This window comes from Nothobranchius furzeri, chromosome 2 (genome assembly GCF_043380555.1).
Source record: "Nothobranchius furzeri strain GRZ-AD chromosome 2, NfurGRZ-RIMD1, whole genome shotgun sequence".
NCBI classification, from domain to species: domain Eukaryota; kingdom Metazoa; phylum Chordata; class Actinopteri; order Cyprinodontiformes; family Nothobranchiidae; genus Nothobranchius; species Nothobranchius furzeri.
In genome coordinates, this window is record NC_091742.1 from 17,939,251 (window position 1) to 17,960,397 (window position 21,147).

Here is a 21,147-nt window from a genome sequence, read left to right on the forward strand (position 1 = left end):
CTTAGGTCTGGCTTTGTTCCAGCAGTGCTCTATTCAAAGACAGGAAGAAGACGTGAGTGCGTACTGCATTTCAGACATTACAAGATGATTCAAAGTTCAGTTTTAAATTAAAACGACAGGAATTGATCCTTTTGACTGAATCGCTGCCGTCTTGTAAAAACACAAACCATTTCTCTTCCATTAGAAAAGCATTTCTTCTGTTGTTTCTTTTCCCCCACCCTGAAACCAATTTCCTCACATAACAACTCTTTATCTTCTTATGCAATTATTGGAAAATTGCTTTGCAGGAGTATCAAGGCTCATTCGGAGAAAGGGAAGGCTCATGAAATAGTGCCGAGCTTTAGTGGCTTCCTGTAGCTTTTTCCTTCAGTCAGCCAGCCTTACCATGGTAGCACGTTGATATTTACTTCACTGAAGACGTGATGAATAGAGGGTAGTTTGATGAAAAGGACAGCAGATCTATCACAAGTAACGTAAATGTCAGCCTATTAATCAGCAAGGCTTTCACTGACTTATGGAAAACCCCCAGGTCTGTGAGCCATGTGGAAGACTGCGGAGGTAGAGCTGTAAAGCAGCAGCGACCCATGTGCAGGGGTGAAGCAACATCAAATGTTTTTAATTCTCTTTAAAGCTAAGTCAGTCATCCTTTTATGAAACTGTATCTTTCACATAGCTGAGTTTAGTTTTAGCAAGGGCTTCCTGGATGAGAGTCATTATCACATTTGAAACTTCAAATTGCCCGTGGTCCCTGTGTAGTGTAAATGATGAACATACACAACATTATATTAGTTATGAGTTAAATATTTTCATAAAATTGGAGTGTTTTTAACATTTAAACTATTCAAATCCCTGTTTACAGACAACTAATGTATGTGACATTGAATAAAGGTGCAACAACTAATTTTGGAAACAAAAATATGCACGTGCAAGCAGGCGTATGGCTGTGTATTGAAATCGTCTGCTGCTGGAAAAAAGGCCAGTGATGTTGTTTGTTTGGTGTGTGTGTGTGTGTGTGCACTAGCATAACTCTCTCTTCCACATGCATCACACAAAGCAGAAAAAAGAAAATCAACACCGACCATTTATTTTCCAGCATAGTGTCACAGAGAACAAAAGTCCCGGTTGAGCCCCCAGTTTTACAGGTTTGGAATTCTGTGATGTTGCTCAGAGGAATCCCAGACACACTCCGAACACCAACAGTTTGCTTGACCCTTAAATATAAACCATGTTGGATTGTGCATAACTTTATTTAGAAGATTTGACAACTATAAATGGTAAATGTATTTGTATAGTTCCTTCTTAGGGTTCTACAACCACCCATGGTCATTCACCCATTCACACACACATTCACACACTGGTGGTGATGAGCTGCGATGTAGCCACAACTGCCCTGGGGCACGCTGACAGAGGTGACCATCACCACCAGGCAAGGCGGGTTAAGTGTCTTGCCCAAGGACACAACAGCAGAATTCTCTGGTCGGAGCCAGGATTGAACCTGCAGCCTTCCGAATACTGGACAACCCTCTCTACCTCCTGAATTACTGCTGTCCCAACTCCATAGCTCATAACTCCATCGCTGTTTAACCTAATGGACATTTAATTATTTATGCAGAAATTTCTCAATGTTTCTATTAGAATGAATGGCTGTGTATAATAATTTTATTATCATACTTAGACCAGCCATGCTATAGCAAATCTACAGAACAAGCACGGTCACAGAACACTCACCCCGTCAAAAACTAAAAAGAGGGCAGAAGATTTCTGGCAGCAAACAGAGCAGATTGAAGAACGTCTCATGGAAAAAGTCTGACGATATTAACGTTTATGCACCCGTGACTGAATGAGTACACAGATAGGCAACAAACTTTTTATTCTTGGATGGAAATCACAGGAAGCTAGGGTCTAGAGGTGGCGCCGCATAAAGAAGTGGAGAAGAGTGAGGGACAAATTAGTTCATGTTAAAAAGTCTGAAATGCATGAACACAGTATAAATGCAAACATTATAATGGACCGGTGTAGGTACCGGATCGGCTCAGGGTCCTGTGCCTGTTGATGGTCTCACTAGATGATCGGCTGAACGTGGAATGTATGGATGTTACAATAACACGTTCGTAAAAGTTATGTTTGCACATTGACAATAAAGATTTTGATTGGTCCGACCAAATTTGCGTTTGTGGTCCTTGTGGTTGTAGTCCTGTAGTCCAAAAACACTTTTTGGGGAAAATATGTTCGGGAAATGTAAAATAAATGCAAAAATATCAACTGATAAATGGAGATCCTCAGAAGATCTTCATTTTGATTGAATGAGGCAAAATGAAAACAATTTTGAACGAATGAATGGATTTATTTACATAAGAACTAACGAAATGTGCAGAATAGTTCCACATTTACACAAATGGAAATGGCTGCTAATTATGTAAATGCATTTAAAAAATGTTCACATATAAGAGCTGCTGTGCTTTTGGCAGTTATGAAGAAAACATTTAGGTGGTAAGAAACAAGAATTTGTTAACAAATTTGCTGAACTCTTTCCAGAACATATGTGCGAAAGCAGGGTGGGTTTGCCGTAGAGTGATGTCATCGGCAGGCCCAGGACCTGAGCCGATCTGGCAGCCCAAGCAGATCCAATACTTACACTGGATACATGACTGCAATGGTGGCATTTCGCCCTCTGGTGGTCTGGCGGGGAATTACTTTGCAACGATTCCTCAGGCAACTAAAGGGCCATTCCCATCTGTACCGGGTCGGCCCGGACCGGGTAGCGTAGGTTGTTTACATATCTGGGTGGCCTGGTATTTTTCCGGACCAACCAAGGCTCATTCTCAGCCCTCTTCTCAAGGGGGTCTGCTTCAGGCCAACCAGGGCCAACACACCCACTGCTGACAGCAAATTCACACCTTCCATTAGAGCAAGCCTCTGATTGGTGGGTAGAATCAGCCCACATGGGCTTAAGACAAGGATGTGTGGAAACAACCGGGCCAGGCTGGGGCCGACTGGGGCTACCCGGCCCGGGCCGACCCGGTACAGATGGGAATGGCCCATAAAAAGTCTGAAGGTAGAACATCTCTGTCAATGCATGTGCGTAACTCCGTATCTGAGCCGACGGAGACGTAAAAATCAGGCTTAAGAACTACAAAATCCAACTTAAAAACATGAAGAGGAAGCATTTAACCATGATCACACACACACACACACACACACACACACACACACACACACACACACACACACACACACACACACACACACACACACACACACACACACACACACACACACACACACGCGCACACACACACACACACACACACACAATAGTAATGACAGTAAATTTCTTTATATAGCGTCTATGAACAAAGCACTGCACAACCAGAAAGAGAAACATCACCCAAATAAAGAACAAAATTAAAATAGATTAATTAAAAGAATAAAATTCTCTAATTTCCCTCTGGGATTAATGAAGTATCTTTGAATTTGAATTGAATTTGAAACAACAACAGCATCAATTAAAACACACACAAAACATAGGATGAAAACATTAATAAAATCTTAAGGTAAAATAGAAACAAGTTAAAACAAGAAGATAATAAAAATACCTACAAAAGCCCAGCTGTAATCAGTTACACTATCAGTTGCTAAACACTTAAGTAAAAAAGTGGGTTTTCAACTTTCAGTGTAGATTTTTTGATTGGACACTGAAAACTATAATCTGAAATCTTGCAGATGAACAATGCAAACACATCTTTGAAAGCAGTTCTTTATCTCACCACTGTTTTCACTAGATTTCATGCTGAGTGAGTTGTGTTGCAACACTGCAGATGGACCAGACAGATATCGTACAATACAGGACAGAGAAGAAAGGCTGCTCGTTGTTAATTATTAACCAAACTTTCTGCTGTTTCTCTGAGCTTCGGTATAAAAGCGAGAAGTTCCTGACAAACATTCTGCAGCAAAGGGGACAGTTAAAAGGTAAGCAGATCCATGTACAGAAAGTGATTGTTCCAAAACGTGCTTTCAGTGAAAGAAGCTCTAAAGATATGGTGACGTTCATGTTTCTCTCTTTAGACTTAGTTGAAAACAGGGAAACTGTTGGCTACATTGAAAGGTTTTTCTCACACAATACAATTTTGACTTCCTGTTGTTTAACCTGGCTTACTTGTTTCTCTGTGGACAGCCTTTGAAGATGCGTCGGATCTTTGCTAGTTGTGCTCTGGCAGCCATACTGCTGGCTGTAGCTTGGGCAGACCACCATCTTCACCACGGCTCTAAGCACAGCCATGAGGACGACATGAGCTGCCATGTTCTGTCCCCTCATAATGCAGACTTTGCCTTTGCTCTCTACAAACATCTGAACGCCAAGGCTGCTGAGGGAAAGAACATCTTCTACTCTCCACTGGGCATCTCCACTGCCCTGTCCATGCTGGCCACTGGGGCCCGCGGTGACACCCACAGCCAACTGTTTTCCGCCTTGGGCTACAGCCCCCTGAACCAGACACAAGTCAACGAAGCCTATAAGCACATTTTACACATGTTCGGCCATAGCCAGGAGAACCAGAAGCTGGATGTTGGTAACTCTGTTGCCGTCCGTACTGGTTTCAATCCTCTGCAGGCATTTCTCACAGACCTTAAACAGTTCTACAGTGGTGAGGTCTTTAATGTGAACTTTGCAAATCCTGATGAGGCTAAAGAACAGATCAACCGACATATTGCCACTAAAACCCATGACAAAATCAAGAATATGGTGAAGGACTTAGACACTGAGATGGCTATGATTCTGATCAACTATGTCTACTTCAGAGGTAAATCTTCAAAACATGTCATGCATGCACAGTTCTTCTCTTTTATGAATTCAAATCAATGCACTTCAAAAATATCTGAACAACCAAGCAAAATGTTCAAGAAATGCTTATCTAGCCATGTTTTCCTGCAGGACAATGGGAGAGGCCCTTCAACAAGAACTTGACGACCAAGGAGGAATTCTTTGTGGACAAGAACACGAAAGTTGAGGTGGACATGATGAAGAAGACAGGACGCTTTGATTTCTACCAGGACAACGACAACCACACCACTGTCATTTTGCTGCCCTACAAAGGCAATACTTCCATGATGATTGTCCTTCCCAATGAAGACAAGATGCAGGTTGTGGAAGGCTTTATCAACAAGGACTACATAAGGCACTGGCATGACTCCCTGAACAAGAAGTAGGGCAAATATAAGTTTCTTCTGCATCAAATGTGTATGTTTGCGCTTGTAAAGTGTAGTGTTGTGTTGTTTAATTGATGGGTTTCTCGTTCCACAGTAACATAAATCTTTTAATGCCCAAATTTTCCATCTCTGCTGATGCTTCTCTGGATGAGACCCTGAAGGAAATGGGAATGACAGATGCTTTTGGAGAAAAGGCTGACTTCTCTGGTATATCTGATGAGACCAGGCTTAAAGTCTCAAAGGTAGGACAATCAAACATGACAGGAAGGACCTTTCCAACTTGAAGTTTTTCAAATAAAAACTTTGCCTGCTGTTTCCTCTGTAGGCCTCCCACAAGGCGGTGCTGAGTGTGGATGAAACAGGAACAGAGGCAGCAGCTGTCACTACCATCGAAATTATGCCCATGAGCCTTCCTGAAACCGTAAGAATTAACAGGCCATTCTTGGTCTTCATCATGGAGCACTCAACAAGGAGCATCCTCTTCATGGGCAAGATCAGCAACCCCGCTGCTGAGTAAAAATACTCAAAAAGTGCTCAGATGTCATCGTTTTTACACTGTAGTAAGTTTGAGTAGATTTGGGACACTTACCTCATCACCTGAAACTGTTGTCTTGGTATGACTTCAACGCTGGGTGCATTGGATAACTGATGAGTGAAGACAGTAAGAAAGACAGTAGGCCTATTTTTCAAGAAACAGAAAATTATGTTCATTAATCTGTCTGTCATTTTAACCATCTATCATCTGGTTTGCTTAATAAATGTCTTCATGCGTCATTATGGATTATACACTGATTAAATGTTTCTTGTGGTAAAATGAATGATTAAAATATCTGCCACTTGTAGCATCTACCAGTAACAAAGACAACTTATTGTTTTATGATTTTAAATGCCATTAAAAAAATTAAAATAAAGATTTGTCTTGAAAGCCTGCACTTTAATGTTTTTTATCTTTAAACTCAACTGTTTAAAAATATTTATTGAATGATGCACCATGAAAATAAGTCAGGACTTGCACAACTTGTTTTTCTACTAAATTAATTTAGATTTAGTTTGCAATAATGTGTTTTGGATGTATTTTTTAGCAAAACATTTCAAGTATCAACGAAGTATAGGAAATCCAAAAGTTTAATTATCATAGGATCCACAACTAAATAACATTTGGAGTCCATCCAAGATGGCCACCACGGCTATTGTAGCTAAACATCATGATGCAAACTAAATACAGATCAACACTAGCATGACACATGTAGCATGGTTGCTTTATAGGTAAATAGTTAAGTTCAGTGAACATTCTTTCAATATGGACCATCTGCATTAAGCTAACGTTTTTGCTTCTTTTGTCATATGTCTTTTCACAGACGGGATTCTTATAATTTGTTCATCTTCAACTCATTGGGTGTTTCTCAATGTCAAGGCGCGTGGCCTCGCAAGGCAATGTCTTTCGAGGCCAGGCGGCGGTCACGTATTATCACGTGACATGCGAGATAATGTTACATTTCATATTAATAAGTTTCAATATAAATATATAACAAGCCTTTTACTTTTTGAATTTGTTAAATTAAATATGTAAGCGAGTTACTACCCGCTATAACCATCGAAGCTGCAACTACTAAGCAACTAACTAACTGTAGATAACTGTTTTGGATCTAAAAAACATTTCAGATATCAGCCCAATAGCTACTATTAGTTGACTTACATTTTAACTTGAAATTTGCCCCCGAAGTAGCTGCCGGTTTCTGATCTGCCATCCTTTTGAAAATACCGTGCTGTATTCTGGGAATTTTTTTGACCAGGACTAAACTAAGACACCTCCCGTGTATCCTTGCTCAGCTAGCTAAATGGCCAACAAACGGAGAGCAGACGCCTCGGTAGAACATGAACATTGGAACACACCTTGGCTATTCCTGATTACTTATCTCCTAGGACCAAGACATTAAGGGAAAGTTCCTTGGCATTGAGAAACACATTCAAGATGGCTGCCACAACTAATCAACACAAAAACAGCTATAACTCCGTCAGCTTTAAGCACTGGTCTACGGTGAATTAATAGCTAAGAATGATCGCAACACAAACTCTGAACACTGACTAATTGTGTGAAATATTTGCTTTAAACTTTGTAATTAATAGTTGAAGTCAGCTCCATCTGTTTGTTATCAGCATATCTTAAGAGCCTCTGAAAAATCTAGATAACAGCCTTATGAAATGATCATTACACATGCAAATTAACCTTTTAAGTGTTTTCACTTCAAAATGGCTTCATAGCCAATCAACATTTTCCAACAACAAATGGCTGTAGTTATGTGAATTTTGCAGATATCTCCCTCTCTAAGATAACCTGCTTTTAATGCGTTGCAGAATGACAGCTACTTGAGTGTGGAGGCTGCAGCCTTAAACATATTTGAGTTTAAACTTTTACAGTCATCAAATGATCAGAAGAGAGAATTAAAAAAAAAGAATTTTTTAAAACCTGAATAAACTATTTTGCCATCATGATATGGATGCTTCAAGCAAAGCTTGATATAAGTATTTGTTGTTACTACTTGTCTGGATAGTGTAAAAATACAAAAGTGATTCATTTTTTATTTAACCCTTTTCTACATTAACTCACTTTTCAAGTTCCGCTTTTTTGTGAAGTAACACAAAGTACCTGATCTTTGCAAACAGATGCGTTCACCTGGGTGTAATAGAATCTGTAAATTATCTCCTCCCAGCACAGCCTGTGTAGTGTTTTTCCACTGAAGCCCTCCCAGTATCAGTACAACAACCCCCCCAACAGATAAGTACTGACCTGTGTTACAGCAGAGACTCCATGTGTGACCTGGTGGCTGTCAGCCTCTCATGACTCTGCCCTTTGACCTGTCAATAGTAGAGCCACAGCAGCCTATTTACTCAACCAGCAAGGATGCACTTTGTCTCTTCTGGTAGCTTCTAAGTTCTGATTTTGCAGAGAACCTTCAATCACAGAGCTAAGTTATGGGTGGAACACAACCAGTGTAGTCTGCTGCACATATAGATAGATAGATAGATAGACAGATAGATAGATAGATAGATAGATAGATAGATAGATAGATAGATAGATAGATAGATATATAGATAGATAGATAGATAGATAGATAGATAGATGGATGGATGGATAGATAGATAGATAGATAGATAGATAGATAGATAGATAGATAGATAGATAGATAGATAGATAGATAGATAGATAGATAGATAGATAGATAGATAGATAGATAGAGAGATAGATAGATAGATAGATAGATAGATAGAGAGATAGATAGATAGATAGATAGATAGATAGATAGATAGATAGATAGATAGATAGATAGATAGATAGATAGATAGATAGATAGATAGATAGATAGATAGATAGATAGATAGATAGATAGATAGTGTCATGTTCTGCATTCCCTTCATGTGTCCCCTTGTGCTCTGTGTGTCCTTATGCTTCCTCAGCCCACTTCAGGTTCTCCTCATGTGTCTCCTTGTGTTCCCCAGCTGCCTCTAGGCTTCTCTCATGTTTCCTCCTAGTCACTCCCGTGTAGTTCCTATTGATTTGTTTTAGTCCTCCTCACCCCTCTAGTCATTTGTAGTTTATCTTTGCCCTTAGTCTTTAGGTTTAGTTATTTAGTGTTTATAGGTTATGGTTTATCTCCCCCTCTGCTTAAGTTCTTTCCCCATTTAGTTTATTGATGGCACCTGTTTCCCTTCTAGACCTCACTCCTCACACCTGTCACCTGTTCCCCTGATTGCTCCCCTCTGTGTTTAAAAACCCTGTCTTGTCCCTCAGTGTTTGTTGGTCCATTGTCTTTGTCAGCGTTGTTCTGTCCTCCTCAGAAACTCCAGATTCTTGCTCACGAATGAGCTTTGTTTTATAGTTTAGTTTTTTCTGGATTTTCGATTTGGCTTCCTGACCCTTTGGATATTTACCCATCATCCTAATGAACGGAATTTCATTCAGTCAACCGTTCCTGCCTGAGTTGTCTGGGCTTCTGCATTTTGGGTCCAAACCTCCTGCTCTCAGCTGGATGGATGCACGGATGGATGGATGGATGGATAGATGGATGGATGGATAGATATATAGATAGATGGATGGATAGATATATAGATAGATGGATGGATAGATATATAGATAGAACTTTTTTGTCACATACACAGAAAAGGGTCACAGAAATTTCCAATGGCTTGAGTACGAAAATACCATAAAAATAAAAAATACAATAGGTGTCTGTCAGAAAACTGATTTAAAAAACTTAAGCAAAGGAAATTAGGTACTTGAAAGATTCACGTATGTACATCTTACAGGAAAGATGAGCTAATGCTACTATTAATATTTGTTAGGGATGTAACAGTACACCTAAAATCCTGTTTCACTTGGTTTCACGGTTCGGGTCATTTTTAGTACAGGGAGGAAACAAAGTGAAAAAGTATTTTAATGTTTAAATGGGTACGGCTTAATTAGTAATAATACTATACTTGCAGTACATTTTCCAACAAAATATATTCAGATAACATAGAGATTTACTTGGCTGCAATACGTATACTGGCTAACGTCAAAAGTCAGTGGTCAGCCAGTAGCAATGGCTGGTTCAAATTCAAATGTAGTGCAGACTTTTAAGCTGAAGAGAACACCACATGTTTAGTAGATTTGGAGAAAATGTTCGACCTCTTCCCTCGGGGGGCCCTTAAGGGGGTCCTTTAAGAGTAGGAGGTACCAGGACCTCTGATATGAGCTGTTAGGTCCACAAATGACCGGTGTCAGAGCTTGGTCCGCATCGCAAGCAGTAAGTTTGGTATAGATAGGTTTCAGATAGATTTCATTTTGTAAATGAACATGACAAATCTTCTTCATGCTCCAGGGTTACTTGTGGAGTACCACAGGGTTCAGTGCTTGGACTTTTTTATTTTTACTATATATATATATATATATATATATATATATATATATATATATATATATGATTCCAAATGGAAAAATCATTAGACAGCATGGGATAAACTTCCACTGTTATGCTGACGATACTCAGTTATATCTATCCATTAACTCTGATGAACCTAATCGGTTAGTTAGATTACAGTCTTGTCTTGAAGACATAAAAAATTGTATGACTCAAAACTTTTTGCTTTTAAATCAAGACAAGACTGAAGTTCTCATCTCTGGACCCGAAATTCAGAATAGGAAATTGCTTGGTCAATCACCTGACCTGAATGGCATTACATTAATCTCCGAGAGCAAAGTAAGGAACCTTGGTATTATTTTCGACCTGGACATGTCATTCAAATCCCACGTTAAACAGGTTTGTAGGATTTCCTTTTTCCACCTTCGGGATATTGCTAAGATTAAAACCATCCTTTCCAGGAGTGATGCTGAAAAACTAGTTCATGCATTTATTACATCAAGACTGGATTACTGTAATTCATTACTCTCAGGAAGTCCACATAATGTAGTTAAAAGTCTTCAGCTTGTCCAAAATGCTGCAGCTAGAGTTCTGATGAGAATTAAAAAGAGAGATCCTATCTCTCATGTCTTAGCTTCCCTACATTGGCTGCCTGTTAAATTTAGAATAGATTTTAAGATCCTTCTTCTCACATATAAAGCTTTTATTAATCAAGCTCCATCATACATCAGTGACCTGAATGTTCCCTATGGTCCTAACCGAGCTCTTCGTTCTCAGACTGCAGATTTACTGGTGGTTCCCATAACATCTAAAAATAGGATGGGAGGCAGATCTTTTAGTTATCAGGCTCCTCTCTTGTGGAACCAGCTCCCAGCTTTAGTCCGTGAGGCAGGCACCTTGTCTACTTTTAAGACTAGGCTTAAAACATTTTTATTTGATAGGGCCTATGGTTAAAATTTGATGTTAGCCCAGATCTGGACAAAAGGGGGAGTAGAGGGAGGTGGAGAATACAGTCAGTAAAGACAGTTTTCCCTTGCCCTGCCTCCAACATACCTCCATCTAAAAGGCTAGGTTATCCAACGTTATCTCTGTAGTTATGCTGCTATAGGCTTAGACTACTGGAGGACACACTGACCACTTTCCACACTTGACTACTTTCTTCTACAATTTGCTCTTTAATTGTAGTATTTCCTGTTATTTCAGCTGTTAACTTTATTTTTTCTCTAAGTGTTTTTCTCCCCAGAAGAAGCTACAAAGATGTTCTGCTGAGCTGTGGTAGCCTCATAGGGGGGCCATCGGCTTGAACACTGTTGCTAACCACTTAAATATTCTCCCTCTCCTGATAATAACATTTTACTTTCTTTGACATTGAATGTGCTACTACTAGTTTACCCGTTTAATTATTGATTCACTAGGATAAATACAATGAAGTTTATCTCTCACCAAATAGAATATTTGCTAAGAAATCACAATGTAACCATAGAAACACTACTTGGTATATGTGTGTGTGTGTGTGTGTGTGTGTGTGTGTGTGTGTGTGTGTGTGTGTGTGTGTGTGTGTGTGTGTGTGTGTGTGTGTGTGTGTGCGCGTGGGTGGGCTGGTGTTGGTGTGTGTGTGCTCTGTCTACTCGATCCCCAGTGATTCATGGCGGATGGCTGCTTATACTGAGCCAGGATATTCTGGAGGTTTCTTCCTGTTAAAAGGGAGTTTTCCTATCCACTGTCGCCAAATGCTTGTGTATGAGGATTGCTGTAAAGTCACTGACACCAGTCAGTGACTTGATGCAATTTGCTGGATTCCTTATATAGGAAACGTTTTTCTGATTGGCCTAATGAACTGAACTCTATTGGAATGTTTACTATGTGAAGTGCCTTGAGACGACTCTTGACGCTATACAAATAAACTTCAATGGAATTGAATTGAATAGCCACTCTTTCTCTGACAATAAGTAACTAAGTAAGTTTTACTTTGAGTACATTTTATTTATAATACTTTTTACTTTTACTTATGTAAACATTTTGGCAAGTACTTTTACTTGTATATGAGTAAAACATTATCACAGCATTAGTACTTGTACTTAAAGTACGACATTTTACTACTCTTTCCACCTCTGGTTCTGACTTCTAACTGCCAAAAGCTGAATACCAGTTTAACAAAGACGTCCTCCAGCCAGCCAAGCATACACTCAGTGGCCTCCTGCATGCGTTTCATGGTTTTAACATGAAATTGGACATGTGGCACAAGTGGGCATAGCATATACCAAGCAAGCAAATCCATATTCAAAGTGGTTTTGGACCCTGAGTTGAGTCGAACGAGTCTGTGATCTGTAATTAAACTGCCGGAGCAAAAATCCAATAAACCACTGAGCAGACAGCAGAAGCAGCAAAACGAGGTGTTTTCTATTTATTCCACTACAGTGAACTCATTTCTAAAGTCACCTTGATCACTGAACTGTTGCTTGGTTTTCATCCAAAGAGAGAGGGCTTTCAGTTTGCTCTGTCAATATCACAGACCAAACTCACTGTAAATAAAAGACTCTGGCTGCTTGTTAAAGCAGCACACTAGAAATCTGTTTGTTTTGAAATCACTTCATCTGGGTGAGAAATCAGTCACAGGGAAATATTAACACCATTTCATTTAGAATTTGACTTTGTCAAAATGTAAACAAAACTACTGGATCAAAGAAGTTCCTTGCTGGATCTGATAATTTCTGTGCTGTCTGATAAATTCTCATCTCTGGAGATGTGACTCTGTGGAACAGTTCTAGACAGTGAATATCTTACCTGTTGTGGGTAGCTCTTTAACTCATCTCAGTTTGGACAAACTCAGACAAAACTTGACCAAACAGACTAACTAGAAAAATGTTGAGCCAGTGTTTTTTGACTTGAGTTGTTTAAGACGTCCCTAAGGCCATGAACACACCGGGCTTTTGGAAAACTGAACGCCCCCCAACAATCTAGGAAAAAAAGAAAAAGAAACTATCGTTCTATGAAACGTCTCTCAAGATGAAAATCATGAGACGCTTCACAAAAATAAAAAATCATTAAAAACATCATAACAAAATGAGAGAAAACTAAAAATTTTGATAAAAAAAAGAAGGAAGACAGAAATGAATAAGAAAACATCATCATGGGATCCCGAGAAAGGCAGAATTGGTAGAAACCATGAAGAGAAGCTAGTGAGGATGAAGAGGAGGTTACACCAAAGTTTGAACAGGTGAGTTTTCAGCTGCTTTTTAGAGGAGACCACTGAGTTCCAGAGTCTGGGGACCACTAGCCTGGCAAGCCAGACTAAATAAATGCATTCTTTGCAAAGCAAGAATTTGGTCTAGTTCACTAGGCTAGGGGACCACAGCAGCATTGTGATGCACATTTATTGGCATGCCAAGCCTACAGGTGGCAGTAGTTCCTTCGAAGTGGAATAACTAAGAGGTAATTACCACCCTTAATGTCATACTGTGTGTGATCTTTTACATTGGGCAGTAAACACAGGTCACATGTGATGTTAGACCATTTTTGTCACGGCAATGACACCTAAAATCTAAAACCCTGAAAACCTTAGAAAAATATCTTGATTTTGTGGTATACTCAGCTACGTGTGTACAGGATCTTGCTCTGCTTATACTTCTAAAGCATGCTGCTGGATTTGCAGATCTCTACTGCACACCAGTAATTAACACACACACACACACACACACACACACACACACACACACACACACACACACACACACACACACACACACTAAGGAATTAGAACATTCATGTGACAGTTCCTCGTCCCTTCACCGTGGTGAACCTCACACACCTCCTCCACACAGAGGCGCCTTCATTAGTGTGGAACTTCTTCTATTATTCCTGAATGTCTCTCACATCTCTGCTTTTGTTGTTATTCATGCTCAGAGAAGATCAAATGCAGATCAGGACATGATGTGACACATGGAGAGGTGGGCATCTATAATGCATCCCCTGTTGTGTTTGGGACACAATGCCAGCTATTTTCATCTGCAGCTCATTTTGAGGGAAGCGGTAGAGAGAAGTCGAGCATCTCCACTGAGTGACAGGACGGGGGTGGGACGTGAAGACGTGAACAACCCAAGCCCAGGCGATTACTCATGAGTGTTCTCTGGTTTTTGACATCACACGTTCACAATAGTCAGCAGATATCACTGTGATCTAAAGAAAAAGCAGCCATGAATAAATTCTGTTTAATCACACACCATACGGCTTATGAACACATACGCGTTTAGTCCATAACAACAGCAGTGAGGTTAGCTGGGTTGATGCTATTATCGAAGTTTGATTTAACCAGTCACACACTCACCCCCACCTAGGACCAGTTTAGAGAATCTAGTTAGCCTAACCTGTGTGTGTTTGGTCTGTGGGAGAAAACTGTAGCATATCCAAAGGCCAATTATTTCATCAAAATGACCAGAAATTAAACTTTTAACTTCCAGACACACACACACACACACACACACACACACACACACACACACACACACACACACACACACACACACACACACACACACACACACACACACACACACACACACACACACACACACACACACACACACACACACACACACACACACACACACACACACACACACACACACACACACACAGAGGAGCTGAGCTAAGGCCTGTGGGCAAGAGTGGGGGCCAGTGACGGCTGGAGGTCAGATGTTTCTACACACAGACGGGAGTCCAGCTCAGGCCCAAGTCATGTTATCAATGGGCCTGTCCTGAGTCTAATTCCATGCTTTCGTGCTTTTTTTAAACACTGAAACAATTCTGTTTACCTGTTTGTAGCTACAGTTTTGCCGACGGCTGCCGGCTTCTTCAGGCTGACGCTGATGGTGGTGCGTCACTTCCTTCTCTGTTTATCTGCAGGCAGCAGAGGACGTTGTCGCCCTCTACTGCCCGCTCTCCCCTCTCCGACGATGCAGTTCCATGCGTGGTCCAGCGTGTAAACTCCGTCGTCCCTGTTCATGGTCCCACATCCACGTCTCCTTATCTCGATTGCTTCCTTGATCCATCTTTTGTATTTTTGTTGTTCAGTGGTTATGATCCGTGTGCTGTCCCAGTCCATTATATGGTTTTCTCTTATGCAATGATCTGTTACGGCTGATTTCCTTATTGTACTTTCTGCTTCTTGTTTTGCTGCTCTTGTGTGTTTTCGACTTGTTTCTTTCTCGCACTCCTTTCTGTGTTCTATTGTTCGTGTGTTGAGTTGGCGTCCGGTTTCTCCTATGTATGTTTTATTGCAGAGTTTGCATGGGATTTCGTAAACGACTCCACATTTAAGTCCAGCTGGTATCTTGTCTTTTGGGTGCACTAGTCTGTTTCTAACTGTTGTGTATGGTTTTGTTGGTGTGTTTATGTTGTGTTTTTTCATTGTTGCTCTTACTTTTTCTGTTATGCCTTTGATGTATGGTAGGGTTATCGCTGGTTTTGGTTCTTGTCTTTCTGTGTTTCTGGTTCTTTTTTTGAGTTGTTCTTTTCTTTCTGTTGTTGTTTGTCGTTTTCCTTTGTTTATTGCCCATGTCGGGTATCTGCAGGTCTTTAAAGCGTGTTGTATGTGTTTGTCCTCTTGTTTTCGGTCTCTCTCTTCTGTTATTATGTTTGTTCGGTGATATAATGTTCTGATTACTGACATTTTGTGTATGGTGGGGTGTTCTGATGTCCATAATAGATATTGGTCTGTGTGTGTTGGATTCCTGTATGTGTTCATGTTTAGGGTCCCGTCGGTCTGTCTGGTGATTTTCATATCCATAAATGCTATGCTGCCTTCTGTTTCTAACTCATAAGTGAATTTTATGTTGCCCGTGTCGTCAATGTTGTTTAAATGTTGTGTTAGTGTTTCTGTTTGTCCTTTTGGTATGATTTCCAGTATGTCATCTACGTAGCGTTTCCATAGTTTTATTTTGCAGTTTGGGGGGGCGGTGGCTATGGCTTTTTGTTCCAGGTCTTCCATGAAAAACTCGCACAGGGTGGCTGATAACGGGTTACCCATGGCGAAGCTTTCCAGTTGTTTGTATATTATGTTATTGTATGTGAAGTAAGTGGAGTTAGCTACCAGAAGGAGAAGGAAGTGACGCACCACCATCAGCGTCAGCCTGAAGAAGCCGGCAGCCTTCGGCGAAACTGTAGCTACAAAACAGGTAAACAAAACTGTTTCTGTGTTTAAAAAAGAACGAAAGCATGGAATTAGAACCACGACACAGTAAGAACACACCTAAGCTGTCCTGAGTCTCCTCTCAACACCCGGGACTCTGCCGGCTGCTGGTTGTGACCCCCCGGGGCAATCCTCTGCGCCTCTTGAGAGGGGGCTGGGGCTTTTCTGGTTACAGTCTCCCTGGGGTCCCTGCGCTCTGGGGCAGCTCCTGGATCTCTGGGACTTGGAGCTCCTTCCATCTTCTACACATCTTTGAGGGCAGATCTGTGGCCCCTCACGCTCTCTATTGGACGCTCCTATAGAGAAACCTTACATATACAAGCGCGTGTACGCAATGGGCAATATTGTTATTGTTTATGACCTGACCCAGGGGGAGCATGTAGAGATTGAAAAGTAGTGGTCCTAAAATTGAGCTTTGGGGGACCCCACATGTCATGGTGATCAGCTTTGATTTGTGATCTCCAATAGAGACAACATAGCCCCTTTCTTTCAGATATGATTGGAACCAGGCAAGGATTGTACCGGATAGGCCCACCCAGTTTGTGAGTCTGTCTAGAAGCATGTTGTGGTCCACTGTATCAAAAGCTGCAGCCTCATCAGGACAGATGCTTTACCTGTGTCAGTGTTTAGACAAGTGGAGTGGAGTAAGATTCTGATGGGGGGTGAATTGCTCTTTAAGAGCAGCTTGGAACTCTAATAATAATTCTAATAATGCTGCAATTATCAGTATTAAGTGACTTGATTGAAATGAGAAGAAAGGAAATAAAAGACTAAAACAGATCTGTGCAAAGGAAGACACTGAAAACAACTCCGATGTCCGATATCACCCATCACATAGTGTAATAATAATCAGATACGTGATGATAGCAGACTCAGGTGGGATTAAAAGAAGAAAGGTTCATCCTTTATCTATTATGTTTGTTCAGTTAAACTTAAAAAGAATGTGCTTTTTCTTCAGCTCTATGATCAATTTCATTCATTTTCATATTCTATTTTATTTATTTACAGTATTTATGTATTTTTAATGCTCCTTTTCTTCTTGGTACAGAAGTTTGTAACAGCAGGAACCTTCCAGAATGAGCTGGCTGGTGGTCTGGTTCCTTCAGTCTAAACCCATTTTTGGGATTTCTTGATGGTTAAATCCTGCCTTACAACTTTGTGCTGATATCTTTGGTACAGAGACAGTTCGCTAGAAGCAGCTCGCTACTGTTTCTACTTGTGTTGAGACATGGAGGAATAGCGGTAATTACAAATCTTTAAAATAATGTTATTCATGAAGGAGCGTGGTTCAGCTTCTGTGACAGCAACTCGGTGGTCCATACGTGTGTTTGCTGAGCTGAGCTCAGGTAGCTCGACCCGTGGCGATTGTCTTCCGTGGAGAGAATGGTGAACTGTGGATCAAGCAGTTACTTTCTGAGAGTGTAACTAAGAAGTTCATTAGATGTTTTACAAAGAGGCAGATGGGAAATCTTTAGAGTTTTAGGAAATGCTCTAAGTTTGTCAGCTACTTTCAAAAGCAGTTTTATCTCCAAAATCAGCTGGGTTAGTGATCTGATGTTTGTTTGCCAGTGTTGATTAGCAGTGATAACCACCCTCAACAGGGATGATCAGGTGTTCTTGAGCTGATTACCTCCTGAGAGTAACTCAAACACATTTCCCAACAGGCAACATCCTTGTCTGGTTTGGTTGCTCTGAACCACTGCACTTGAGAAGAAAAGTCATTAGTGATGATTTAATCAGATGTTACCAGAAACTGGAGCACAGCAGATGGGAATAAGAGGAGAGAAGATGTCTCATAGACTCTCTCTGGTAATGACAACGGTTTCAGAAACAGCAGAGCAGGAAAATATGAAATAAAGTGACAGAGTCGATGTTCACTCACCCTGACTTCATCATTTTTTGCGCTTTTGAGCTAGAAAGAAACTTCTACTGCAGGGCACGTAGAGGTGCTTATTCTTCAGTATTACACAATCACATTTAGAGGACAAAAACACTTTAAATGGGATTTGTTGCTGCAGCATGTTATAAGCGAAGAAAAGCTCGAGTGCATTTTGAACACTTAGAAGCAGCTTGGCTGGAGAAGTGAGCACAAACTACTCTAGTCTTTTTCTAAGCTGGAAGGACAAACAGCCTCTTCTAGATGTGTGAGATGGTCAGACCAGCCTGAGATGTTCCAGTAGGAAATTACATCATCACCCATCATCTACTACCTGACGTCAGGGAGTCAAAATCATCAGATTGTTAAATCAGCGCTTAACCACTGACAGTAACTGCGTGATTATGCATTTTCACTCAGCACGTTTCTCAGTCCATCCACTTTTAAACACAAGCTAGAATTAATCAAAAATATTTGATCACTTATATTTGCAAGAGAAGATAAGCACAGCTCTTCTAAAGAAGAATTATTATTATGAGTAATCAACTATTGCACTGAAGGACTAGGTGTTTGGATGGGGACAGTTTTAGGCGAAGCTTGGTTTGTTTTAACCTTCTGAGTTTTTGCATTTTTATTTTCTACCAGCTGCAAAAATAACATTAAAATATTAAAAAAAACATCTTCCTCAACAGGGATAAGAACTCAGTCCTGGAGGACAGTGATTGTGGTGATGATGAAGGTGATAATGATGGTGATGGTGGTGATGATAAAGGTGGTGATGATGATGATGGTGATGGTGGTGATAATGAAGGTGGTGATGATGATGATGGTGATGGTGGTGATAAAGATGGTGGTGATGATGAAGGTGGTGATGATGTTGATGGTGATGGTGGTGATAATGAAGGTGGTGATGATGATGATGGTGATGGTGGTGATAAAGAAGGTGGTGGTGATGATGATGATTGTGGTGATGATGAAGGTGGTGATGATGATGATGGTGATGGTGGTGATGATTTAAGTGGTGATGACGGTGATGATGAATATGATGATGATGGTGGTGATGATAGTGATGATGATGACAATGATGAAGAAGCTGATGCTGAAGACAATGATGATGGTGATGATAATGATAATGATGGTGTGATGATGATGATGATAAACACAATGATGATGGTGAAGATGATGATGGTGATGATGATGAAGATGATGGTGATGATGACGATGGTGATGATGATGAAGATGATGGTGATGATGACGATGATGATGATGATGGTGATGATGATGAAAATGATGGTGATGATGATGAAGATGATAATGATGATGATGATGGTGATGGTGGTGATGATAAAGGTGGTGATGATGATGATGGTTGTGATAATGAAGGTGGTGATGATGGTGATGGTGATGGTGGTGATGATAAAGGTGGTGATGATGATGATGATGATGATGATGATGATGGTGATGGTGGTGATGATAAAGGTGGTGATGATGATGATGGTTGTGATAATGAAGGTGGTGATGATGGTGATGGTGATGGTGGTGATGATAAAGGTGGTGATGATGATGATGATGATGATGGTGGTGATGATAAAGGTGGTGATGATGATGATGGTGATGGTGGTGATGATAAAGGTGGTGATGATGATGATGGTGGTGATGATGATGATGATGATGATGGTGGTGATGATAAAGGTGGTGATGATGATGATGATGATGATGGTGGTGATGATAAAGGTGTTGATGATGATGGTGATGGTGGTGATAATGAAAGTGGTGATGATGATGATGATGGTGATGATGATGATGATGGTGATGGTGGTGATAATGAAGGTGATGATGATGGTGATGGTGATGGTGGTGATAATGAAGGTGGTGATGATGATGATGGTGGTGATAATGAAGGTGGTGATGATGATGATGATGATGATGATGATGGTGATGGTGGTGATAATGAAGGTGGTGATGATGATGATGGTGATGGTGGTGATAATGAAGGTGGTGATGATGATGATGGTGGTGATAATGAAGGTGGTGATGATGATGATGATGGTGATGGTGGTGATAATGAAGGTGGTGATGATGATGATGATGTTGATGATGGTGATGGTGATGGTGGTGATGGTGGTGATAATGAAGGTGGTGATGATGATGATGATGATGGTGGTGATAATGAAGGTGGTGATGATGATGATGATGATGGTGATGGTGGTGATAATGAAGGTGGTGATGATGATGATGATGTTGATGATGGTGATGGTGATGGTGGTGATAATGAAGGTGGTGATGATGATGATGGTGGTGATAATGAAGGTGGTGATGATGATGGTGGTGATGATGATGATGGTGGTGATAATGATGGTGGTGATGATGATGATGGTGGTGATAATGAAGGTGGTGATGATGATGATGGTGGTGATAATGAAGGTGGTGATAATGAAGGTGGTGATGATGATGGTGATGGTGATGGTGGTGATAATGAAGGTGGTGATGATGATGATGGTGGTGATAATGAAGGTGGTGATGATGATGATGATGATGGTGATGGTGGTGATAATGAAGGTGGTGATGATGATGATGGTGATGGTGGTGATAATGAAGGTGTTGATGATGGTGATGGTGGTGATGATGATGATGATGGTGGTGATGGTGGTGATGATTAAAGTGGTGATGATGGTGATGATGAATATGATGATGATGGTGGTGATAATAGTGATGATGATGACAATGATGATGAAGCTGATGATGAAGATAATGATGATGGTGATGATAATGATGATGGTGGTGATGATGATGATGATAAACACAATGATGATGGTGAAGATGATGAAGATGATGGTGATGATGATGAAGATGATGGTGATGATGACGATGATGATGATGGTGATGATGATGAAAATGATGGTGATGATGATGAAGATGATGGTGATGAAGATGATGACGATGATGATGATAATGATGATGGTGATGATGATGATGATGAT

At 40.5% G+C, this 21,147-nt stretch overlaps 1 protein-coding gene across 1 annotated transcript; it reads left to right on the top strand.

Annotated features, from left to right (window-relative positions):
* Positions 1-3,940: 3,940 nt before the first annotated feature.
* Positions 3,941-6,137, top strand: LOC107378176 (alpha-1-antitrypsin homolog). The gene is made up of 5 exons (XM_015948248.3): positions 3,941-3,969; positions 4,175-4,799; positions 4,931-5,201; positions 5,300-5,447; positions 5,531-6,137. Exons 2-5 carry the CDS (start codon positions 4,184-4,186, stop codon positions 5,720-5,722), a joined length of 1,227 nt encoding a protein of 408 aa, XP_015803734.3. The 5' UTR covers positions 3,941-3,969; positions 4,175-4,183; the 3' UTR covers positions 5,723-6,137.
* Positions 6,138-21,147: the final 15,010 nt, after the last annotated feature.